Below are 26,681 nucleotides of genomic sequence, written 5' to 3' on the forward strand. Positions count from 1 at the left end.
CAAGAAAACTTTGTGAGACTATGATTTTCTGGTTGCAAAATTAAAACAGTACAGATTTTAGAAATATAGACTGTTTTATCCAATGAGAGATAACAAGGTTAATTTTAGGAGAGAAAGTTTTAAACCAGAGGGGGAAGGGGAAGTTGGCCTTCCAGGACTGTTGACAAAACATTGAGAAATATCTTAGTTATGATGCCTAACATATTAAGGACCTGATAAAGTGTAATAAATGGGAAAATTGTCTTCAGAACTGTGTGTTATCTGCCTGCAAAAGGTTGCAGCCATGGTCTAGAAGAAAGCTGCTCAGGAGTTTCTAAGGCCACACCATTTCAAACCATGTAAACACAAACAAGTCAGATATTATGGAGAAGATACTTAATGATAACTTAGAGATTTCTATTTCATTTCAGGAAGATTTTGATTACATATGAAAATACAGGCATTTGAAGCTCTGTGGGTGCATTCACCAGTTTATTATGCAAAACTGACCCTCTTCCCTACCTCCCTTCCCATTGTTAGGAGACCTCTTGGCAGCAGTTTGTGCCAAAACTAACTGCTTTTAGAATCAGGCATTAGTATGGTAATTTTGAAGGAAGTACCATGAGTTCTTTGTTTTGGATGCAATGATGAAAACTCACCCTTTTCAATTTGGCAGCAGCTTCTCCAGAGCGGATTGCAGCCAGCAGGCTCTGGTGGATCTGTTCGGGGTCAGCACGCGGGAGCGTCATCGCGGTTTGTCTCTTAGTGACAGGGCGTGGGTGGTCAGGGGAAGCACCTGACTGCGCCTGACTCTTCTGCTCACTATGCACATGGCTGCCTTTCTATAAAGGGAGGAAGTGGAAGGAAAAGAAGCCAAAAAGTTTTCATCTGAATTAGTTATAAATGGAAATCTGAAACAACCTGGCACAAGGTTGCATAGCAAACTGCTGCCATTCTAGTGCTTGCTTGGTTCAAGATTTCTGACATCAGCCACATTTCCAGCATAGCACATAGTTTCTCTCTCAAGTAATTATGCTAGCAAAACTTTATAGCTCCATTCAAGTGTGCTTGTGGCATGACCACCTGAAGCCAAATGGATCATACCGCTCAGAATTAAATTTCAGAAAACAACACACAGAACTATAAAGAACAAATTGTAAGCACTCCAAACATAAGTATTACACAGGATATATGAGTATTTAATTTACAGTTCTTTAAAGCAGGGGATGCTAATTATGGCAGGAAATAATTATTTCCAATCATCTGAATTATGCTGCTTTCATTTTTAACATTCCCTGTGTATTCCTGCACTTTATTATAATGTTGTTCTGCTGGTGGACACCAGGTGGACAGGGTGTTTTCCTTGCACAAATACAGCACTTTCTGGCCAGGAAGCGGTTCACAAACAAGCCTTTACATCGGTTGTACTTGAGGGCACTGGATCCACAATCCATTAGTATTAGAAATAAAGTTTACCTTATCCATTAGACTATTTTGTGACCCCGCTGCTACGGTCTGTAAGGAAGGACCTTTCACTTCAGGTATGGAGGTAGCTGAGGAGAATCCAGCTGCCAAAGGGACAGAGGAGAGTTCCACTGGACATTCCTCTCTCGGTGCCTGGCTCGTGATCGTACGCGTCTTATTGAATGATTGTGACCTTTTGACAGCAGATGAGACAGCAAGAGCAAAAGGGGATGGTCTTGAGCTGGAGTATGGCTTTGGAACTGCAAAATTTCTGAGAGTTCTTAGATTCAGTGGTGCTGGAGGACAGGAGGGAACATTTAAAGGCTTATTGCTTTTAATAGGAGAAGTGGAAGATTCAACGATTTTTCCATCATCAACTTTTTCTTGATCTGCAGGAGGAGAGGGAATACTTGTTTTTTGTAAAGCCAAAGAAGTCAAATCAGGTGATGAGATTTTTTTACCCATCTCTGTATTCTTAACTTCATTTTGAATTGAATTAGGAGCACAAACTGTGCTTCTGGCAACTGCAGATGTCACATACTGACCTGACGCTCTTCGCTGCATCTGCAGATAAAAAGAACTAGGCTTCGTTGTAGGACTTAATGGACTTAATGCATTTGACTTGTCCTCAGTCTCAGAAGAAGCATTTGTATTATCCAAGTTTAGCATCAGTGGGACAGGCTGCCTGAAAGACTCCCTTTCCATCTGGTTGCTCTCAGTAGTAATCTCAGCTCCAGAGGTCACAGTATGTTCAGAAATGCTGTTCACTCTCTGCAGCAGACCATTTGCTGCTGCAGATTCATTTTGTGACCCAACCTGTAAAGGACCCACACTTTTTGACAGATGAGGAATTTCAGTTTGCACTATGAATTCTTTGGGATCTTCCAAAGTAGATACCTCTTGATCCTTATGATCTGACAGAACTTCTGATTCCAAGCTCTTCATCATTTCTAAGAATTTTGGAGGTACTATCTTATAAGTAGTCATCCCAATTTTTGGTATGTAATCCCTTGTAATTTCATTAGCAGGTTTGGGTTTAGGTTTGGTGTCCTGTCTATAAAAAGGCTGACCTTTTACAGGAGAATCATCTGGAGTTTCAGCAGTTATTTCTGCTGAAGCAAAATCACTGCCATTTATATAGATGTGACCCTGATCTTTTATTGGAATTACTTTTGTATGAGTAACTTCTTGTGTCTCAAGATTTTGTTCTATTGAAGTATCTTTACTCTCTTCATGCGTTCCATGCATCACTTGAGCAGGGGAGTTGTACTTATCTCTGTTGTGTTGAGGAACCAGTTCACTAAATGTGGATGATTCAACACCCTGAGGAACAGTAATTTCCTTCTGCGCAGTCCTTCCCAAATTGCTATCCAAAGTCTGGATTCCAACATCCTGAGTTTTTACTGCGTCCAAGCCAGTTGCATTTGTTTTGACATCTTGCTTTTCTGAAATCAGTTGAGGATAATTCCTATGACTTACAGAGATGTCATTTTTACATGCCTGGCAGTTTGATAGTCTGTCAACTTCAAGCTTGTTATTCTCTCGAAAATCTACTGTTTTAATTTCGGCTGTCTGAAGTTCTTTCCCTTCTTCTGTTGTTGGAAGGAGTTGTGCATCGCTGTGATCTTTAAGTTAAAGAAAGATTCCAAAATTAATACAAATGCCAAAAAGATTCAAGCTTCCTTATTACATCATGAAGCTCTGCATCCAGTGTATTTAGTAATAATTACTAGCTTCTCGCTGATGCTAATATTTTCCATACCGTTTTAAAGATATATTTATATTTGATTAATATTGTCAAATAATTATATTCTAACTCAAGTATTCTTCCTTAATAAATAGGTTACAGATGCCATGCATTGACTTAATAAAAAAAACTATTCCACAACAATTATAAAAGTGCTAATGAATTCCAGTTCATTTTATGGGTATCAGTGACTCAAGAGCTCAAGGACTATTCAATATCGAGTTAGATGTGGTTTTTATTTAGTTCCACACATTTGTGGCTTCTGTTCTTAAGTTTTAATGTTACAAATCCAACTACACCTTATGTATTTGTACAAGAGAACAATCAAAAAACACATGGACACAAGCAATTTGCCGAACCTATTTTTTCCTATCCTTTAGTTGGCCTGATAATTCAATTTTCTACCCCTGGACTAAACATGTGATCATCTCCCAAACACATGAATATTTTAGTCAAATTGTTTATAACACAATATTGGTAAAAATAAAATTTTTCAGGAATAGTCATATGGAGTGGTATTTTTTAGGGGGGAAAAAAGCCTCATTTCATGTATGTTATAAAATGGTAGTTAAAATTTATATCACATATAAACAGGACTTGTGTTATGATTTATTAACAGAGGTGCACTGAGTATAAAAGACTATAGAAGGCCTAATATATAAATCTGAAAATCAGTGTCACAAAAGAGCAAAATAAATCAGTCAGGCCACTAAATCCACAGAGAAATTTATGCTCCATTAGATGCACAGGATGTCGTCATTTTGTTTCAGATCAGTGTGTCACTTTCTTTTATTTGTGCTTAAAAATATTTGCATTTTCATGCAGAAAACTCACCCTAATTTCAAAAGCAAAGAGCAACTGATGGCTTCGTCTTCCCCAGTGGGATGTGGCAGCCATGTCACCCCAGGGCAGGATTGCCTTTTGTCCAGCCTTCCCCCTCCTCATCACTATCCCACCCACACCATCCTATAACAGCACGACGCAGCTTTGACTACTCCTAAAACAAAAATATATTAAAATCAAACCCAAAAAAACCCCAATTCAGCCCATTCTTGTCACCTCATCTCAAAGAAAATACACTAGAGCTAGAGCAAGTGTAAAGAAAATAATCTGATTATAACAATCCAAGAGTTGATTATATAGCCATTTCTTCAAAGGAATAGGAAAGTTCAAGCTTCAAGTATTAACAAGTAGAAACTACTCACCAACAGTTTTATTTTGATCTAAAATTTTAAGCTTCCTGTCTTTTTGAAATCCAGCATCCTCACTGCTTATCTTAGTCTGTAGTCCTCTGCAAAGCACAACAGTACATTAAATATGCTGGTATCATTCATTTCAGTAAACACAAGGAATGATGCAAGAGAACTGGCAATATTCTCCAAACACAGATGGACAAAACAGAACTGCTCTGCCAAACACTGGAATACTCAACAGAATTGATTAAAAGAAGAAAAAAAAAGGAGGAAATGCTGCCATGATATTTTCCCAAAATGACATGCAGCTCCACTTGCTTCTGTGTAAGCAAATGATCTTACAAAGTCTTCCCTTGTCTTCTCCCCCTTCTTTTGTTTACATGTGAAGGTTGAACAACCCACTTTCCAATAGCAACTCCATTCCAGTGAAGCCACAATGGTTCTTCACTCATATAAAATGTTCTGACACTCCCAATCTAAAATGTGTCCCTGACTTTGAGCCCACTGTGCTGCATGAGACACTGACTGTATGCACACATGAACTGAGCAGTACAGGCTTCTCAAAGCAGTTAGTCCCTTTCAAGAAATATCTTGAGAACGGCAAAGAAACACACATACAACATGTTACTTGCATTCTAAACATCTTGGAAAACATACAATATCTATTTCCCTCATTTTGTGGGGAACAAGAGAACTGCAAAAATTTGGAATAAAAACATCATATTTTCGGGGTGGGGGGGACATATGAAGTCCCTGGCTTCAAAAGGTAAATGAAAAAGTCAAAAATACTTAAAAATTTCTTGATATAAAGTTATTAAAACTTCCAACTTTATTCAAGGTATTTTTATAATATGTAGTTAGAACTACTGGCATTATGAAGATTCCAAATTATTTGCCACATCAAATGCATTAGTTGTCAGAACCAGTGCTTTGAGCTGACACAACTGCTTTGAATAATTTAAAATTATACATTTCTCAATAACCATCCATGCTCGTGTTTTCTGTATAGTCCCAAACACACTGTAAGTGTCCCATAAACTGCTGAACAGGAGCATATGCTCTCAAAATTACTGATGGAAGAAAGTTAAAGCTCAGTCCTGCACTCAGTTCTCTTGCTTAGCTCCATTCTTTTTAACAGAGCTGGGTGACTGAGCTAAAACTATTAACAACAGGCTGAACTAGATTTTTAATAGGAATCCAAAAAAAAATCAAATCAAAACCCACCAAACCCAAAAGCCACAAAACACCATGGAGTATCATTATAGAAATTAGTGGTTTGGACTGGAATATTTTGCATGTATCCCAGGCTGGATTAAGAAGAAACACTTCTCAAAGTAACTAGATCTTATGCAGAAGATCAAAATTATCTTAAGTTTTCCAGAAATATAATGTCAGAGAAACCCCACTCCTCAATCCCCAAGATATTTCAGGAAGTAACTGCCAAACTCTAAAGCCAGAGTGCAGTACCTTCTACCTGATCATCCCCAGACATGAAAGACATGAAAGGTTACTACCAATTCATAGGATGGAAGGGAAAGAAAAATCCCCATGACAATTAGAAAACTGGCCCAATAACACAGGCCTGACAAATTGCAGATTCAAGACAATTTATTAGATCCATAAAGAAGAGAAACACCCAAGCAACTGGGACAATATTCACCAGGACAGAGTATCACGGATTTTTGCAAAGCCACATTTGGCCTCGGACTGACAAAAACGTCCCTTCAAATACAAGTTAAACCTCTCTTTACTACCTTGAAAGTTCTTGGCTACTAGGGCAGTCACACGTTTTGGCTTCAGTACAATAATCGAAATAGTTCTTTCAATTTAATTTGGGAACAGTAGCCAGCTTAGTTGCCCCAGGGAATAGAGAAATAGTGAATTACATTAACACAATGGGACTTCTCTGGACAATCAACATTTATTTCAAGCAGGCACTAACTCATGTTGGAAACCTGCTGAGTCAGGTAGTTTAACAAACATGCTGAAGGGCAAAGGTACAGCATCACCAGAAGGGAAAAAGAGCAGTTAAGGAAACTAATGTGTTTATTCTCTAAAAAAGCTGAATTAACTTGTTTTCCTGAGAGCAAATGGATTGAGACAGGTCAAGACCACATATAAGGAAAAGAAAAAATAAAAATTAAAGCAAAAACAAATATGCAAGCAATAAGAATCATGCCCAAAAGAACAGAAATGGCTGATGTATCCATTTTCCCCCATCTGCAAGAATGAATTTGTACATTTTAATTTAACTAATCAATCCAAATTTTTTTGCAGCATTCTGCTCTAGTAAATACACTGGGCATTTCAGAGCTGGGTTCAGTTTTTCTGGGCTCCAGCTGTTTGAGTAGTAAGGAAAGGGAAGATTAAACAGAACTGCAGAACACTTCATTGTCATTTCTGTTGAAAAGCTGCATGAATTACTGTGCACAGAAGAGTGCTACAATGAAAGCTAAGCATATTAAATCTCATTCCTCTCTCACAATTCTCTGTTCTGTGCTTCACAATGAAACAGCACTCTGCATTTTATTTGCCTCCCCCATTGTCCCCCCAATGCTCCTTTCTTTGTCACAAAACGTACTTACTTGCCATCTGTGCTCATATTTTCTTGTTTTTCTTCCTTGAAGCTTTGTGAGTTGTCTGTGGGAACACTGCCAGGAGCAGGAGCTGATGAAGCAGGATCATTTTTGTCATTTCCCAGTGATACCTCAGCAGAGATGAAGGCTGCAGTAACCTCTCCTATCCCGGGAGAGGTGCTGGTACTTCCACTGTCCTCTCCCTGTTGCACACCTATCTCCTCCCTTTCATCAATCTCTTCCAGGTTGTATTTTGAGCTCCTTACATCTACAATCACAAAAGAAAGGAAAATAAAGTAAAAATACCTCCAGACCAACAAAAACCAAATCAACCCACAGCTCTCAATGCAAATTGTAGATTAAAAGGGACTGTTCAAGGCAGCCTAAATAGTTTGAAGAAGGAAAACAGATTTTTTTTTTCACAATTCAAGTACACTTTAAAAAATAATTTAAAATTTAAGAGATCCATTCAATCTTCACAGAACTCTCTGGTTCTTTTCAATTCTCTCTATTGACACAAGAATATGCTAATCACCATGCTACTGTCCATCTGGTTCTGTATCTGTACCTACTGTAAAACATTTTCTATATTTAACCCAAGTATTGAATTAAGATTGTTGCATATATTTTCATTTATCTCATAACCCCAGATTTCATGGAGGTGGGCAGTTGCTTTTACCCAGACTTCTTGTACTTCCATTAGCTCTCCAGTGAGTTTTAAAACACACAGTTCCTCTGTATTAGAGTAGGAATGTTCAAGAACTGAAGAGTAACTGAAACACCAATTATGCCCACGGTTTGAACAAGTTTCACCATCACTATGAAAAATTTCCCATAACTATCTTAAGTGTATTAAACTGTCTTGTGTAGTGCTTCATGTTACAGTACAAAAATAAAGTTCATAGAAAAGTGCTAATCCATTAAAATACTGACATTTGCAGCCAGAGAACAGTCCAACTAAAAGGCTGAGTTGCTGGATTAGGACACAGATAAATCAGTGTACTTGAACTAATAAATACACCTGACCAGGGTACTCCCATCAGCTTTGGTGACACCTGTTAGAGACAAGCCTTGCACTTGGACAATTAGGTTTCAGTCTAAGCAGCATCAGTAAATTTCCAAGTGTAAACCAAAGTCAACAAAGAAAACAAAAAGGAATACTGGAAAGTCGCAGATCCCAGAGTACAAAAAAAAAAAGTTAGACTGACCTTTCTTAGCAGCTGGTATTCTACAATGCTTGCAGCACCTCTAGAGAAGTACAGTGTTATAGAAAAGTAATAAGAGAATGTATGTATGGGACAAAGGCTCAGTACAGAACAGAAACTTCGATGTTTACAATAGGGTCATTAGATAAGAGTTCAGTAATACCAAAGATACTCATTCAGAGTTACAGAGAAACTACAAAAGCCAAATATTTTATGGTTTAATTCTTGGTTTCATATTGCAATCTTGTAATAGTGCTTTGTAGTTACACATTAAGCAATGTGATCAACACATGTCATAGTGCTGAATACATAGGCAATTTAGATCCCCAAAGAAAGGCAAGACTGCAAAGTGGTGCAGGTGAGCTCCTGCTATGTGGTTTCAGCACAGGTACATACAAATATGTCACACTGGTATTACAGGGACTCCTGCAGGTTTACTAGTCATAAGGGCCTTCTCTTCCTTTCATTGTCCATCAAGCCCTTTTCCACCTAGGGAACACTCATACCAAGCAGCCTCATACTTTGGGGGATCATTTTGGTGATGGCAATATCATTTCATGTGTGACAAGTTCAACATACAGCTGTCAAAATGAAAAACAAAGTGTAACAGAATGTGAGCAAACATTGACCTGGCGAGGATTATCCCACAGCCCACAACTGGCTCTCTAGAACATTGCCTCCATCACTGGCGAGACCTATTATGCCATGGGCCTGAGCCATCACCAACGACAGGAACAAAGACTGAGATTTTCAGACTAAATGCTCTATGGAAACCTGAATTAGACAACAAAGAAGAGCCAGGACTTCTGACAAGAGAAATGGAAGCATTCTGGAGTTGCTATGGCTTTGTGCCCAGGCACTGCTGGCGTTTCTCTGCTGCTTTTCCTCTGGAGAGGAGTGTAACAAAGGCTGAGTTGTAGCTATACTCCTGGGATGGAAACTTAGCTTGGGTTGGTAGGAGACATTCCTGACATTCCTGCTATGTGAAAGCCTGTTCTTTGCTGTGCCAGAAACACTTTCAAGCATTGGGGTCAACTAACCTGACCTACAAATGGGTAATACCAAACAAAAACAGCCCTCACACTTCTTAAGAAATGCTCTACCTCATCTGTCAGCATAAGATCAGCCCTGGTTGCTAGTGGATTTTCATCTGTTACTGGGTCTGGTTCCAGGCCTGGGCCATCACTGCTGCAGAAGAATACATTTGAACACAAACAACATTTAAAAGCCATCCTTCACTTATGTCATGCAGGTAACTCCCTAGGGAAGCACTTCAGATTCTGATTTGTTTCCAAACCCTCACTCTATAGCCTTTACATGCAACATATTGCTAGGAAGAACTTACAGCAATACTGGCCACACACTCTTGCCTTACTGCTTATACACCTTATCTGTAGTTCCATATGTAATATAAATTGCATTTCTACCAGCATATGGTTTATTCTCTTGTCACTGGGTTTTAAGTAGCCCTAAACCAATATAGCTAGAGTTACAGTGTGTCACTGAGAAGGCAGATCTATAGATAAGTACACACACGTATACACATATATACACACACACCCCCCACTGATGACTGAGACACCAACTGCAAATCTCCTTTGAGCTCTAAGAATACCCCATGCCCAGCAGAGAACAGGCTGGTGCTACTCTGTGACCTCTGCAGCACAGAGCTGGAGAGCAGCACAGAGCTCTCATAAAACACCAGAGCTGGAAAGCCTGACTACCATCATGCAAATCTGCCCTTGACTCTACAGCCCCTAACAAGGTGCTTAAGAAATACTGTAATCAATAGGATTATATCAAGGGATTTGTTTGATGGAAATTTTTCTTAAAATCTCCGATTTCAAAATTAATTTTGAATAATGTTTTACTGTCTTCCCTAGAAAAAGAAAGACTAAGCATTAATTAAACTTTGGGAAGGTGAACAGAAATCATAATTGATAAAGAAAATGGTTGTTTATAATCCCAAACATTCACATTACTTCTCTGTCAATGCTTATTCTAGTAGATGTGTGTCCTGAAACTACTTTTGTCAAGGTACACATTGTTTCTACACCATGGGAAAACTGTCATTTCACAAGAGAAATATTGCCTATTCCATACTATATGATGTATATGTGTCTAAGTAGTGCACAGCTAACAGACACCAAATTGAACATTGCAGTGGTTCATTTCAGGGCAAAAGGTAACACTGTATTTGCAGCTTAGGTTTTTCTGCTTATTCGCTGAAGTAACACTGCATAACAGAACCACTCTGGAATGACAGTCACAGCCGATCAAAAACTCACAATGCTTCCCAGATGTCTGACAATCAAAGCAGTATTAATCCAAATGGAAGAACTCCTGGGTTTTGCTAAAGTTAAAATTATGTCCAACTTCACAATTTAAGTGATACTGAACTATTTTATTCATTTAAAACAACACCCAAACAGAGATAATTTTCAGACTAGGAACAGGACAGGTGCACTGCATCTGATTTTGCTGCAGGTTAATATTGTTTCTCCCAGCATGAGGGGCTTTGCTAAAAGGACCCTTTATACATAGGCCTCATGACAGTTTCAGAGATGCCACCAGAGAGCAGCAGTATCCCATGAGAAAAAAAACGAGGCAATGAAGCTGTGCTATGTGACTTAAACGTACATTAAAAAAAACCTGCACGACATTAAGTCTTCAGCAAAGGACAGTGCATGAAGACACGAGGGAAACTGGAGACTGAAGATTGTCACTAACTGCAAAGGTAAATCCAAGGGCTCAACACAGACTGCCCTAAGCCCAGTCAGGATGATTACCTTTTTGTATTTCTTTCCATTACAGCTTAAATTAAAATATTTAATTACAGAACTCAAATGCCTCAAGCAGAAGTTTCTAAATCTATGGAAAAATAAACAAGCCATTTCTTTGAAGTTCAGGGTTGTTTATCTGCACAGCACTTGTTCATTACAGTGATGGGAAAGGCAAAAATTCTAGCAAAGAACAACAATCTTAAGATAGAAACAAGTACAAGAAAACAAAAAAACTTGATTTAAAATCGCAGTACGATAAACTTGCTCATCTTAGACCCACTGCATTTGGATGGACAGTTTTCAACACACAAAATTCAGTGCTAATAAACAAACCACTCACTCGGAATTGGTTATTCTCTTTCATCTGCTGCAACAGCCAAGACAAGGGAAGGTTACAACTTTGTGAGATCTTCAACCCAAGACTCCACAGTACAGGTTCACACTCCCATTTAGTACATTACATATTGTTCCTACTTAATGTCTTTTTCAATAATTTATGTAAAATTGCCCTAAACACAAACCAAGCACAAGTTTACTGATTACTCCCCCTTTGCCAGAGACCTAGCATCCTAGCAGATGACTTTCAGCTCTTGTGGTACATTTTTGTTTACCACTCCAAACAATTTGACTGGCACCCAGAATAAAACAGCTGGAAAGCTACTTAAAAATTCCTGTCAACTAGCACAGTAACTGAGTGCTTAGCCTCATATAATGACAGTGGCACTCCAAAGGCTTAGCATTTATATACTTCATTCTTATTAAATTCATTGAAGAGTTATTTTTTCAGACTGCACTGGCACTGATTATTCTAAAAGCTTTTGCAAATTTTAGAAGACTTCTAGATGTTGTATACTGTAACTGAACCCCACAGTCTGGTGCTTACAAACAACAGTATTTCACAGTACAAACTGCATAAATTTAAAAAAGCATTATGTTCAGCAGCTAAATAATTGTATTTTAAACAGCTATACTTTCATAAATCACATTTTTTCCCATAACACCCAACAAATAATTTAATGTATAAACAGCTATTTATGCATTCAGTTTAGATTTACAACTTATGTTTTCAAAGGCTGTTCAGATGCCAACCAAAAGCCAGGCACAGATTTGCTCCTGCCCCTATGTTATGCAGGTCAAGGGCAGCACAAGGCAGAGTTCTAAAAACAACACTGGGCTTTAGCTTTTGAAAAGCTTGTTACAAGGTACAAAAAAGAAGAAAAAAACCACAGAATTTCTGGATAGTTCTTTTCTGTAACTTGTAAGGAAGGAGAGAAATCAGGGATAATGTTCCATTTATTAAATGTAAAGCATGGATAGCAATACAAAACATATTGTATTTGTTTCTGTAGACAACAAAGGTAAAATATTCTTATTTTAGAAAGCCACAATTCTACTCCAAAGGACAACTCAATTGCTCTGAAGCACTAAAATTAGTTCTATATTTATGACACATCTATAGTACAGTAATTTATTGCTATGAATTATTGTAACTTGCTATTAAGTAAATTTTATCAGTACTTTTGTAGAAACAACCAACCTGTTTCAGGCACCATTTCAGTGGCTCTTCCTTCCACTTTAGTGGAGGCTGATTCTGTTGACTCTGTTACTGCAAAAAGTGAAGCAACAACCTTTACCACCTCTCAGTTTCAGCACCAACAAAAGCTCTAAATAAAATGTTAGATTGTGCTCATACAGACAAGTGATTTCTTCAAGAAACTCCTCTGAAACAATTAGTTCTCATTGTCACATTTTCCAGATATTTTAGTCTCAACTCTTAGGTATTTTTGAACCAGAAAACTGAATTTCTGATCAAACAGAAGAATTGTAAAAAACCAAGTGGACATTCTCTACGATTCTTCTAGTCAGTCCATTTGCTATTATACTGTCCCCGATCCAGAGTAGCTAATCTTTTCTCCCCACCCCAAGCAGTCCACCTGAGTAACATAAATCCAATTCTCTATCTAACCTAACTATAATTAATTTGGTATTATCTGGGGTTTTTTTCTGATCTGCAGGCTCTAAATACCCCTCTTTCTCACACTTATGGGAAAATAACTGAAGATTGATGAGGAGGATTGTGAACACACTCAAGTCACTTGCAGTAGGGGTGCAAAACCCCACATATATGATATTAATTGCTCTTTAATCTTGTGTGTTTGACAAGTGGAACACCTGTGTTCAGATAACATAGGCCTGTGATTAGACTTACAAGGCATCTTATGAGACATGCTGGAGATCCCTGCCCAGCTGTGGGTAAGATCAAAGCACTGTGGTAACTACACCTGTGTGAATCCCTGACACAGAGGAAGGGAGCAGGTTTGGCAGTTGTCTGGCACGGACTGAGCTCTGTGGTGCCGGTGTTCCCACCTGGGTTCCCACCTGGGCGCTGCTCCCAGGCTTCCCCGGCTGGTGCGGTAACATAAATAAATGCATTCTTTGCGTCTGCACTTTTGTGGCTGCTCACTTGAGGTTCTGATCTCATAAGGTGGCGTTACCTTAATGTTTAGCCAGCTATACTTTCTGTTGCCTTCCAATTAAACAGCATAAAAAGATTACCAGGCTCATTACTGCTTTCACTTTGATCTTCTGGCGCTCTGGAGGGTGGCGAGGGCGCCTTGCGCTTCATCCTGCGCAGCGAGGAGTTCAGGGCAGCGGTGTCACTGAGCGGCAGGGAACCTTTCCGCACCAATCCCACAGGGGCCTGCCAAGGGAGACGGGGCAGGAACATTATTAGCAGTCAGTGGAAAACATTGAAATAGCTCCAGTAATTATTCTCCAAAAGTATTTATCATATTCATTTGGGAAAGAGAGAACGTATTACCAGATGTATTGTGTTTTTCATCTTAATTCCTCCAAGGAGCTGTTTTTAAAAAAAAAGATTTTCTCGAGTAATTGAATATATTCACAGATGTGCAACGTAGAGCAATAAAAGAATATCAGTTGTTACATAGAGTCTAAAAAATAATTTGAATTTTTTTATGCCCAAAGGCTATTCTACAAACCCAAAAGAAATCTTTTCTAAAAGTAGCTAAAATCATTGTGGAAAGAAGTTTCAGCTACATCCTACCACAACGACATAACACAGTGTTTCCTTTTCTATTCTTCCAACAGCAGTCCTAACTGGCCTGTGTGCATAATTAACATTATTTTCTTTCCCTCCTTGATATACCTGAACTTTCATAAAAATTTTTAGAATGCCTAATTTCAAAACTTATCAAGTACAACTGTCTTAGAATATTTAACAAAGTTAAATTTAGTAAGTGGCAAAAAAAAGTTATAGTACCTACTGATGTTACAGCATAGTAATGTCCTCATTATTGTGGCAAAAGTAAAAACTCTTAATTCACAAGTAATCAAAACAATTAAAAATGGACAAAAGATACCTGCTGAAGACCTCATATTTTTATTATATAGCAGTCCAATTGCTTTTTAAGCTGTTTTTAGAAACACATTCTCTGTCTCAGAATGACAGTGGCTGTAAATTTGCCTGCCATTCTTAACTACAGTTTGCCTTATGCTGAAGAAAATTATATCTACATCTACTGGACAGAAAATATTCAGGATCAGCAATAAAGGAATGCATTTTGGAACTGGACACAGCTGCCTGTTTCTGTAGTAATTATGATTCCTATCACTCGTCTACTCAACAATAAAATAAAATCCTGCAGTGACATTCATTTCTGTCTAGGATCCACACAGCAGTTGGGTGTGGGGTCATCTCCAGAGAACTTCTCTGTGCTTCAATTAACCAGCCTGCTTCACAAAGCACAATATCAAGGAACAGAGAAGGCATAAAGACGCCCACATATTCTTGTTTCACTGACAATCCTTTCAAAAACATCAGACAATAGAATTGTTGACCGTGTCAATTTCCATGGAAAAAGATGTTTATCATTTAGAAAGCTACCACTGAAAAAATATCCAAAGATTCCACAGTAAGTGGGATATTAAAGACCAAAAGCTACAGCATTTGATTGTATATAATCAAATCTATAAAGAAAATGACAACAGAAAAGATACTGTCACAAGGTGTCATCTGTCAGGCAGTGTTTGGCAGCTCCCACGAGATTGCAGTACAATACCTGAATGGATGAAGAGGGCTTTGAATGAAAAACTATCCTCTGAGCCACCCTGGGCACCTTCAGTCATCTGCTTTGTCCCACCCTGATATCAGGTACCACAGAGCCACAGATACTTGACTGTAAGGAGCACCACTGCCCAAAAACGTACACACAATTCTACCCACCACTCTAACGCCAAAGCAAGCAACTCAAACCTTTCACAGCAAAGCAAGAGTCAGGGTTTAAGGGAGAAAATACAAAGCACAAGGTGAAATGTTCTTTTAAGAACACCAGAGGATAGGAACACAGCGCTCCTAATTAAAAATACTTGCATGTGTGAGTAGTTTTTAAACAAGTCAGTTTCTAGATTAAAATGTCACACAACAAAAAAACATTTTATACTTTTATAATTTCTTATTCACAGTTCCAAAATAGTCCTTAAAAAGTAAAAATAATTAATAGTTTTCAGCCTTTGAATTTATTCAGGAGGGGATATCAAATACAATATTATCTCCCCAAATGAGGGGTTTTTTTGTTGCAGAAGTCTTTCCTCCTTAGAGTTGGGCAGTTGTGTTTGTCTGCTCTCTGGCAGCTGTGCTCAGGCTGCAGCCCCTCTGCTCTGCACAAAGCCACATTTCCCTGTTCCAAGGTCTGCACCTCCTGTGCTGCACACCGGCTCCCTCAGCGCCTCGGCTGGCTCCGAGCTCCGCGCACGCTCGCGCGGCTGAGCAGATGTCACCAGAGTTCCCTTCTGCACACAACAAGTGTGTGTGTGTGGGGAGGGGGAAATGTTCTCAGCACAAGAGCACAAATGCTACCAGAAGATTTTTATAAGCCTTTCTACTGCCCTTTGCATCCAAAGAAACAAACAATTTGCAAAGAGAGATTTCAAGAAAGTACTAAATGTTCCAGTTAAGGTTCAAGTGTTGAACAGATTTTCTCAGGAATTATTCAACATATGAATATTAAGAGCTTTCAAATCCTAACAAAGGCTCTAATGTGAAAATAGTACTTTAAACAGATGGAAAAAAATTAAAATTATGTTATTAAGACATATCTGACAAAGTTTTGGAATATACATCTGGGTGTTCATGTGTCATACCAACTGCCTATGATAACCAGTGCTTTATCAGTTACATTTAAATTAAAATTCTTGTTAGGATCACTAAAGTAATTAACTGTGTTTATGCAGAAACACCAGTGAACTCTGTTGTAACTTCTATAACATATGCAGGAGTTCTACTTTTAACACCATACACCCTCTTCATCCTGCAACAAGCAAGGGCGGATATGAAAACTTTTTAGCCTCAAATTTGGCACCAAATCCCACCCAAAGCAAACACTAGTGGATGCCAGTATTTCCCAAGTTCCAGCCTCTGTAAGCAGGGGCAAACATAATGCCTTGTCCTTCTTTTTATTTCAAAAAAAGCAAATAAAGGTAATCAAGGCATAGTAATTTTGAAGCTGCAATGGAAGCAGAAAAACAAGAAGCATTGGGAATGAATACAGTGGTATGGGGCATTTCAGTGTGCTGGAAAGCCTACCTCATACCAAGGGTCACTAGACAGAGATTTTCATATCACCACATCCTACCTCTTTTGCTCCAAACACCTATGTTTAACAGAGGAATAGAGATGACTGTATCATGTAGGGATAGCAAAGCACATTGCTACTCATATTTCTAATACTTCTTTCTTCCCCTTGTATATGCAAGCATATGTCCAAGGAGTAACAGCAAAAAATATGTATTTGCTCCTACAATAACTCATGCACTCAATTTCTATTACATGGCTTAAGCTCCCCAAAATACTTAAACTTATCCTAAGTACTACAAAGGAAGTAATATACCCCTGATCTATTGGAAAGAAAAGACATAGAGAATATATTTGAAGAAACTCAGCTGGTGATATTCTGTCTAAAAAACCAATATGACTATTTTCTCCTAGGATTTATCTTGCTGGTAGAGAAGCAAATACAATAAAGGAGCAAAGTTATCCATCTGATACACTGAAAAGTGGATGCATTCAATATTCATGACCAATTCTGAAACATTTCAGAAAAATATCAGATTATCTTAATGCAAACTTCAGGTAGTCTTGAGCATTTGCTACCCTGGTTCTACCCAAAACTTCCCTGCTGTCCATAGTGCTCAATGCACCATTGCCCAACTTCTCCTTTAAAGGAGCTGACCATCAAGTTGCAGGCAGACAAGCCTCTGGTGTAGTTTCTTCAGCATGGAACTCACCCCTCACAGAAATACTAACTAAGCTGTCCTGTGACAATGGCTAAAGAAATCTTTTCAGAAGTACTTTATAGTTTAGTTGCTTCCCACCCTTCCCCCATTCTCCCATCTTCTTCTTCCCTTTCTTTTTTAAGAGGCAGCCTGGAGATTTAGATTTCTTCAGGAGCTAGGGTTGTGTAAGTAACAGCAATTTGTATTTCTAGAGTTGAGAACTTCTATCCATTATTTTAAACTGTAAAAGTTTTAACTAAAAATCTTCACTTGTTCCTAACCAAGCATAGGTTACACAGGCTCCTAATAATAACTGTAGACATGGTAAGGAGAGAAACATTAATGAGATAAAATGCAGATGTATCAGTCTAGCTTTTATAAATAAAGCAGTAGGAAGAAAATCAGCTGTGGCATTTTGGGCATAAGCAAATACTTTTCTTTTAAAAGAAGTGTTATTACTAGAAAATTGCAACTACTATTATGAAAACTGTGAAGACACACAGACTAAATTATACAACAACACTTTGCAAAAACCCTTGAGAGTCCTCTCTACTTGCAAGTGTATTTAAACTTGCTAGTTCTAAACATACTTCTGAAAAAAGTCATCTTGCCCAGAACTAGAAGTGACAAATAAGTGAGAGATGTCAATATTAGAGACTAACATGCTCATTTCCCACTTGATTGAAACAGAAATTTGCTGGATAAACATTAACAATTTAAGCTTACTAGGCATCTTCCAAATCTCATGCAGAAAAATAAGCAAATCATGTAATAACTTAATCATGTAATAAGCTATGTAATAACTTGTAAAAGGTACCCTGTCATCCACTGCACTATTTTCTCCCCTAAAAATAGGACCATGTCCCTAAAAACTAATTCTAATCACCTTGAAATGGAGGCAGAAAAAATTCCAAACGTCGTATCAGAGTATTAAGTACTCACACAAAGAGAAAGCCGTTTCTTTAGTGGAAAATTACTGGAGAAGCTGTAGGAGGTAAACATTAAAACCCTTTTTCATACTGTGAGAAACTGGACTATAATATGTTGAGAATTTGAAGAAAGACAGCAGTGAGAACTCTGTTCCCTTAAAATTGGCTCATTTCACTGTTGTCTGATGTTACTACTTTGACACATTTCTCTCAAACCTAGGCAGACAGTTCATCCTGTCTGACTGACATTTCTGTCAGTCTGTGCCTTCCTTGTGGATGTTACAAAAGAGATTTGTCCCTAGTAGGGCCCATGCAGATGGTCATCCTGGACCACAGAAGAAATAAAGTATGTCTCCAGTTTGCCAAGTAAACTGAAGGGCAGGCTATGGAACTTAGGCTTTGTTAAGAGCACTATGATTTGCAATGAAATGCTTTTTGTAAGGGAAAAAGAGATAAAAAATAACCCTAAAAAAAAAAAAGTGTATCTTCACTTTTGTAAATTAACTTCATTGGATACGGAAGTTGCAGTGAAATTCCCAGACATGCTAAATATCCCAGTGAACACACCAATCAGCCTGGTGAGCAACCTGAGAGAGACTAAGTCCTACCAGCAGGACACATTTTCAACAGCAGAGAATATGACAGATCAAATTCTTACACCGTTTACAATGAAATACTTGTGGTTTAGTGTAACCATTGTACTGGCCTCATTTACTGAGAGCTGACCTGGATTAAGTGAGAGCTTTTGAGATAATTTGGTCCAACCTTCTATTCAAAACAAGTTCTCACACTTTTTTATTGGTTATTGCTACAGCCTGTCAAGGAATCTCTTAAACATTTCCAGCAAAGAAGCTTCTGCCATTTCTTATGAGTGACCTATTCCAACAGTCAGTTCTCACAGTGATGAGTTTTATTCTTCAGTCTGAATGGAATTTCCTCTGGAGAAGCTAACACCCATTGGTTTTCAGCCTGCCACATGCACCCTTGTGAAGAACATACTTCAGATTTTCCTGTAGTACCCTCCAGATATCAGAATAATGTGATTAGATGCTATCCGAGCCTTCTTTCCATTAGAACATTTATTTTCTCTAAACCTTTAAACATCATGGTGGCCTGTTTTCAGTCTCCATCTTGAACTACAGGGAACAAATCTGGACACAGTAGTGCAGCTGTAGCATAAAATTACTGAGTACACTAGATTTAAGGTGGATGACACGACCAGACCAGCCTGTACTGGTGCTTACTGGTGCTACTGAAGCTGTACTTCACTCCAGATAGAGAATTTCATAGGCACCTTTTTTAAATTCTCATTCAGCCTGTCACTGCTTCCCTGAGTGGTGGCTGGAGTACCTGCCTCTCTGCCCATTTTGGTGCCAACTTCAAGTTTGTTGAAGGTGGATTCAGCTCCATGACACAGATTGTTTATAAAGACATTTAACACTACTGGCCATACTACCAACTTCTTGGGAACTCCACATTACAACCAGTCTGACTTGAAGCCGTTACCCTCGCTGTTTGAACTGCAGCCACTTTTTGTCCTGTCTGGTGTTTCATCTGTCTTGTTTGCAGCTCAGTTTTTCAAGAAAAAAATTTGAGGTAGACTGTGATGAACACCTTACTAAAACAAAAGGTAGACAACTTCATCCTTTATCCTTGAATTTCTGCTTGCCACTAACTTACAAATTTGTTGCTCAAGACATCTTCTGCCACTTGTAGCACCAGGCTTGCTTTTGCATTCCTAAGAGAACCTCTACATGTCCAAGAAGTATCCATGTATTTCTTTCTGGGAATTGTCCTGCCCCCTTTTATTTTTGAACTTGAGTTCTTTCAGTAGCAAATTTAAATAAGACTGTGTCAAAACATTTGAGTGTTTGTTTTTATGTCTATTCCTATTCCCACTTAGGAGAATGGACTACTCTTGTACTGCAGGAAGGCTGTCTCTGAAAATGTCCCAGTACTCTTCCAAGCAGCAAATTTATTCTCCAAGGAAGTCTCCCACGGGATCCTTATCAGGAGTTCCCTGATCAAGTTGAGCAATATGTACTAAGCCAAATTCATTCATTAGATGATAGGAAGGTAGATACCACAACACAAAATATTTTATTTGGTTTAATAAAATTCAAAAGAAGGAGCAAACATCTGTCCACATTGAAGTCCCAAGCGCTACATTTTCTGATAAAACGCTGCGCAATCAAATCCAAATGAGTGAGAAACCACCTTAAAAAAAGCGTGCCAAAGGCCTCTAAGTTTCATGTGAGTTGCACAAAGTAGTACATAATAGAAAATATACACAAAAACATAACTTGATCTGGATGTCCTCTCTTTGTAAGCTATTCAACATCAATCAGATCACTTTAGATCACTAAGGAATGTCAGCACAAAATAATAAATCTAAGCAATTGTTTGAGTGACAGCCAAGCAGTCATACATTACTTTTAGACATAATAGGATATTAATCATTTAAAGCATGTTAACATTAAAAAGGTATTTTTTAAGAAATTGAACTCAATTAAAAGAGAAACATGGTGAAGTAAAAAAAAAAAAAAAAAGTCATGATTTTCTCATTCTCCCCAAAGAGAAATTCAGAAAGAAACCTTTATCTCCTTCAAATGATACAGCTTTTCAGCAAGACACAATACACAAAAGCAGAACTTCTGTTAAACAGTGCTCTCTTGTGGTTCTGTGCATCAGTGAAAGACTAAATCATTGTATAAAGGTAGTCACAGCCTGAAATTTCTTGTTGCCAAGTCTAACCCAAAATTAATCCCTCAGACTTGGATTTCATTTAGTTCTGTATTAAATTTTTCTAGCATGTCAATAACCTCATATCCAAAGACCACCTTTAGATACTGTATTCAAAGCAAAGCAGGAAATAAATCTAAAAATATAGATAACAAAAATTTTAACCTTGATCTTTTATTGGAATTCCCAATTAACAATATGTGCAATATCAGGATAGCAGCTAATGCATCAATTCTCACAAATTCTATAGGCACAATTTCTGCATGTCATGGGACATAGATATATAGGTTACTCAAATATGTAGCCCAGGTCTTGTTGCTTAAACAAAACACAGCTCAATTTTTAAAATAAAAATCTTACTTTTACTTGCTGGGAACAATATTTGAACTGCTCCCCATGTCCACTTTTTTCTACAATATAGTGTAAAGAACAAACTATTCATTATCTCATGTAATGAAAATATTAAAAGATTAACAGGAATAATTAACCCAAATTACTTGTTATAATAAAGTGAGACCACCTTCTCATATTTAAATATAATAAGCATTCATCTAAAAGAACAAAAAGGCGCTTACAAGACCAATTTATACAAGAAGTTGGTGTTACCTTTTCAAAATACAGCAGCTACTTTTGGTTACAAATTTTAAAAGGAATGCATCATTTAATGTCTATAGTTATTTTCTAGCTAAAATTTTGAAAGCAACTACTTCATTTTTATTTTCCGTTTCTTTCAAGCCTCATCGTATATTAGCGACAGGGTTACCGGGGTTATTGTGTCCGTACTTTTAAAGAGAAGAGAAGCAAACGTAACTGACCTGTTGGTGCCTGTCAAAGCTGTTGGATTTCACAATGTCACAGGCAGGTCTGCCTTGGGCTCGAGCAAGTTCCTGGGGAGCGCTCTGGGAGCTGGGCATGGGTGGCAGGGGAGCTCTCCGCTTCTTGGGCATTTCCGCCGGCAGCGTGCTGGAGTCGTACTGCTTGCTGACAGTGTTCGATCTCGTGATGAATGCTGGCCTGGGCTTGCTCATCAGTGGAGTTGCTGGGGCACTGGCAGCCTTGAGGTGTGGGAAATAAAAAGAAACCCAAGTTGCATATATTTTCTGGAAAATAATCAGCAGTATTGATTGCTCAGTCTGAATGTGTTTCTAGAAGTTTTCCTTATGCAAAGTTACCGCCTTACTTGTTCTCTTTTCTTCTTGTTTCGTTGAAAAAAGCTGAAAAATCCTTTGTTTTCTTTCTCCTTCAGAACATCTATGTGTTCAGACTGGTAGGACCCTAAAATAGAAAACAATAGTTCTAGTCAATGCAGAGATTATTTCTCCTACATTCTTATTACAAACGTCCTGCAATGATACACAAAACATATCATAAATCACACCTATATTAATAATTTTTCTAGGTGTGGCAAAATGAACAGTTTGCCTAGCATCCACGTTCTTCCTCTCCTCCTCAGAACTCAGGGCAGATGAGTTTCAGCTGCTCTTAATACCATCACATAACCCAGCCCACCCCACTTGTCATATGCTATGGCTCATATCACAAAGGGAGTAAAAAGGGAAAAGAGCATCAGACTTCTCAGCTCTCCATTCCTACTGGCCTAAATTTATGGCAAAGTGTGAAGTGGGACAAACCAGGCCCCAGCCTGCACATCGTGTAACTATGGAGAAAGATCACCCAAACACTCAATCAGTGTTTGGGTTGCAGTTACTATAACTGCGTGGCAGTCATAGTAACAACAGTCAAATCAATTCTCCTTATCTTGCAAAATTTATCCTCCTTAAATTGCTTTATTCGTACAGAGGATTTGTAAATCTTATAACTGACTTTTTTTTAATTTTACTAGAATGAACTTTCTGAAAGAAATCTCATTCAATGCACATGTAATGAGCAACAGAAATCAGCAAGTCTGGTAAAAGTATCAATATAAACATGACCCTAAATTGAATAAATTGATCTACGGTAAAAACCATACAAAAATGCTTTCTATATAGCTGTGTATATCCAATTCTGCACTATCATTTGCAATATGCATTTAAGATAGCGCAGAGATACTACTCATGTCACAGTTAAGTAGATGTTGCAATAGGAGCCGGTGCTAATGTCCTGTAAGTGCTAAGTTTCACTGCCTATTTCAAAAAATCATACCTTGAAAAGACGGTAAATTTAAATCAACTGGCGATGTGGCTACGGAAAGGCAAAAAGAAAGACAGAAAATGTGAATCTGAATCAAGGCTGTAGTAACAACATACAAACACAAAAAGCCAAGCTGAATCTTCAACATTAGTGAAAAATTAACCGGGTACTTTGCAAAAGTAAAAGGATGTGCATCTTTACTGCCTAATACTTAAATCATTCCAGAACTTGAGCCTGAAGACATGCAACACAGACTGCAGGTGTGTACATAAGCAGGGTGGCTTCATTTATACTTCTGAAGCAAAGAGAAAAATCAGTATGTAGAATAGTTTGCTCTGGTTGGGATGGTTAGACAGTCCAAACTTGAAAAACAAAGATCAATGTAAAATTAAAAAATAATATTAATAAAATTTGAACTTAAATTCTTTTAAGTAAAAGATACATGTCACCATTTACTTTCATAAAGATAATGGAAAATTCAGAGCTTTGAACCTGCCCGCAAAATTAAAATGCTGAAATACTTATTATTAAGAGAACTGAAGAATATCTAACTTTCCTAGCAGGGCATTGCTGTGTGGAAAGCATATATGCCCTGGTATGAGCCCAACTAAGGATTTTTGGCTCCTTCTTCAAGTAAAACACACATCATATCATGCAAAAAGCAGCTTTGCCAGTCTGTAGATGAAAGCAGTAAATAACCAGACAAAAACCAAATAATGCACTTGGGAGCACACTCAAAGTAACACGTTTAAGGCAAATCAAAATATGTTGGTTTCCAGTGTGGAAGAGAAAGATATTTCGGTTTTGTTTTCTCTATGGAAAAACGAAATACTGTCCAAATTTGTTATTCTGACCTTTAGCAAGTAAGCCAAGAAAACTCTTGAAACTGTAACCACCAAAGAGTACGGTTACCATATTTAGGTAGAAAGAGGGGCAAAGGCAAACAAAACCCCAACAAGCCCCACAAGTTTTAAGCAGAAATAAAATCAAGCAAATAAAACGGTGGTCAATACCAGGAGTGAGTCAATCAATATTATTGTTTTCCACACTGAGGTAAAATTTCCTGTGAGAAATGTCTAAAATGGAACAAACCACACTGTACAAAATTTTTAATTACAGTATAGTAAACCTGTCATCTGTTTAGATGAAGTTAAGATCCGGCCTAGGAATATCTGTACAAAATATTAGAAATTTGGTACATTGTGTCCCTGCTGGACCAGAATGAAAAAGAATTATTATTCCTTCACAATCTATAAAATTAGCAAGCAGCACTCAGAACTAGACATAAAGACCATCCTAATACTCTAATGCTTTTAGGATTTTTAATTATTTTAAAGAAAACTAATTTTCTTGAACATTTGTTCTTTTCAGGTCATCATGATGCTATGTAGGAGATAAGGGAACTAAGGTGTTGTTGGAGTTTTTGGGGAAAGTGTGAGGGAAGGAAAAGAAGGCTTTAATTTAAGTGAGGATTTGTACTCAGCTAACTCTGCTGGTAGTGAACACTTGGTTAGGAAAAAAAACTTTTATACAGCATTTATGAAAACAAAATTCCAGGTACACATGAGTCAGTTTCAATTTTGTGGAAGACCAATGAAATATATATTAAATGTCTAGAAAATATTTTCGTAAGTAAAAACCCAACAACATGTATACAATTATTAAGTAATTATCTTTTATGTAACAGCAATTTACAAAAGTTATCTTACCTTGACTGACATCCATGGCATATAGTTCTCTTAGTCCGAGGTCATTAAGGGATTTTGTCATATCAAGGGGTTCTTGAGACTGGTAACTTTTCAGTAGTAGAGTATGTGAAGGATCAAACTCACATTTGCTGCAGATAATTGATATGAGCTCTTGAAGGGGTGAATGTGGACTAACTCTTACTACTGTTTTCTGTGTCTTCTTGTAGTTTATCACTACCCTTACTGTTTGCTAAAGAGAAGAAAATTCCAATAAGTAACAGCACAAATTCTGAAAGAAATGGCATGTTTACAACGGCCTCACAATAATCACCAGAATTCCACTTACGGCCAACTTGACCAGTGCTGCGGGTTCAGAAACATTACATCAGAGACTACATAAGAAACTATTTTTCTATTCCCTCCCATGCAAGAAAAGGACACGTGAAGCAGACAGCTCTCTCCCTCAGCATTGCCATTTTCCTGTGCAGCGAGGTACGTGCCTGGAGGGTTACACTGGGCAGCTGCAGAATCAGGTGATGTGCCACAAGTGAGTGCCCGTGAACAAGGGTGTGGGAGGAAAGCAGAAGGGCAGCAGAAGAGCTCTCCTGGTCCTCTGTAAGTGCTTTAGATAAAAGTCAGTATTCTTCTACATAGCACAACAACAAAGGTGGAAGGAAAAGATTTAGGAAACACCCAGAAATTAGTTCAGTACTTCTTAAAGCTCCTGCCCTCTTCAAGGTATATAAAAAAGCCAAGAAAGAACAGTACGTATTGAAGGAAAATGAACATACAATCAGAAGGGTACATATATATCACAGCATGACAGATGGTGCAAGACGTTGATTTTCAGTTTGTTCAAGGTTGTCCTCAGCCACACTTCATCTGCAGAATTTTTCAAAAGGCCAATGAAGCATGGGATTTCAAATAATATTGTAAGATCTCCTTTCAGCAGCAAGATGTTTGCTGCAATAAATTGAGATGTAGTTTACCTAAGAGAAGCTTATCAAAGACTAAAGCATTTCACAGAGCTTCAAGGTGAGAGGATGAAAGAAAACAGGAAACACTGAATCAAAAGGATGAACTACCAGACCAATTCGTTGAATACAGCAGTAATTCTAAGTTCTCAATATGCTTCATTTTAATTCTCACCTCTGGTATAACTGGAGCAGGTTTCTTCTTATCCATTTGTTTTGTCTTTAAAATCACCTTTTCTACTTCAAGCATTCCCACTGGTGTGTTGGGTTTGAATTTAATCTGGCTATTTTCTGCTGATACCAACTCTATGGTATAACTTGATGGATTTAAATGATACTGTGCACAGAGAAAGATCAGCAAGTCCATCATGGGCTTCCTGTAAAAGACAAATGGAACTGTCACAACAGATGACAATTAAGCAGGCTATAACAAGATGTTCTGCTTAAACAAACATTTAATTCAATTCATCCTTTCCCTTCCAAGACGAAATAATTACTGCTAGACACCAACTTTAAATATCTTCGAGCTTTAAAAAACACAACTTAAAAAAAAGCCAACCTCTCAGAAAAGCCACTAAAAAGAAAATGAAAACCAGTTTGCACAAAAGTATGCCAAGTACTTGAACAGAGTGGGAACTTCTTGTTGTGTGAAGCTTTTCCTGAGGTCAACTGGGCCATGTGGATTAGTTACCTCATTTGACATTTAGTGGGAACTTCTAACTGTGGTGATAAATACTCTGTTATTCATTAAGAACAGTTCTTTTGCAAAGCTTGGCATTTTTATGTCTATTTTGAGTTACAAGGGACTTTATTTTCAGAAACTCTGTGCATTAGCCACTTGGAAGATGCGGGAGAAATGAAGTTTGAGAAAGTCACATTTTAAGCAGGTTGTGCATTAGGGATTCCAGAATTATCTAGGTGTCTAATACCAATAGCAAGAAATAAGCCAAATGACAACATAGTAGGCAAATGCC

The 26,681-nt window shown here is 37.9% G+C and overlaps 1 protein-coding gene across 2 annotated transcripts in view; it reads right to left on the reverse strand.

Moving 5' to 3' along the window:
* Positions 1 to 26,681, reverse strand: part of COBLL1 (cordon-bleu WH2 repeat protein like 1) — a 78,630-nt gene that overhangs the window by 4,602 nt on the left and 47,347 nt on the right. For both annotated transcript variants that reach the window (XM_084209118.1, XM_084209117.1), the window contains exons 3-13: positions 25,883 to 26,084; positions 24,755 to 24,983; positions 23,058 to 23,096; positions 22,093 to 22,187; positions 21,728 to 21,967; positions 13,504 to 13,648; positions 12,485 to 12,553; positions 6,969 to 7,227; positions 4,396 to 4,481; positions 1,456 to 3,068; positions 639 to 821 (exon numbers count right to left, since the gene is read on the reverse strand). In XM_084209118.1, the coding sequence (XP_084065244.1) occupies positions 639 to 821; positions 1,456 to 3,068; positions 4,396 to 4,481; positions 6,969 to 7,227; positions 12,485 to 12,553; positions 13,504 to 13,648; positions 21,728 to 21,967; positions 22,093 to 22,187; positions 23,058 to 23,096; positions 24,755 to 24,983; positions 25,883 to 26,084 (3,160 nt within the window). The remainder of the gene's footprint in view (positions 1 to 638; positions 822 to 1,455; positions 3,069 to 4,395; positions 4,482 to 6,968; positions 7,228 to 12,484; positions 12,554 to 13,503; positions 13,649 to 21,727; positions 21,968 to 22,092; positions 22,188 to 23,057; positions 23,097 to 24,754; positions 24,984 to 25,882; positions 26,085 to 26,681) is intronic.

The sequence above is a fragment of the Fringilla coelebs genome (assembly GCF_963513975.1).
Source record: "Fringilla coelebs genome assembly, chromosome: 7".
Taxonomy (NCBI): domain Eukaryota; kingdom Metazoa; phylum Chordata; class Aves; order Passeriformes; family Fringillidae; genus Fringilla; species Fringilla coelebs.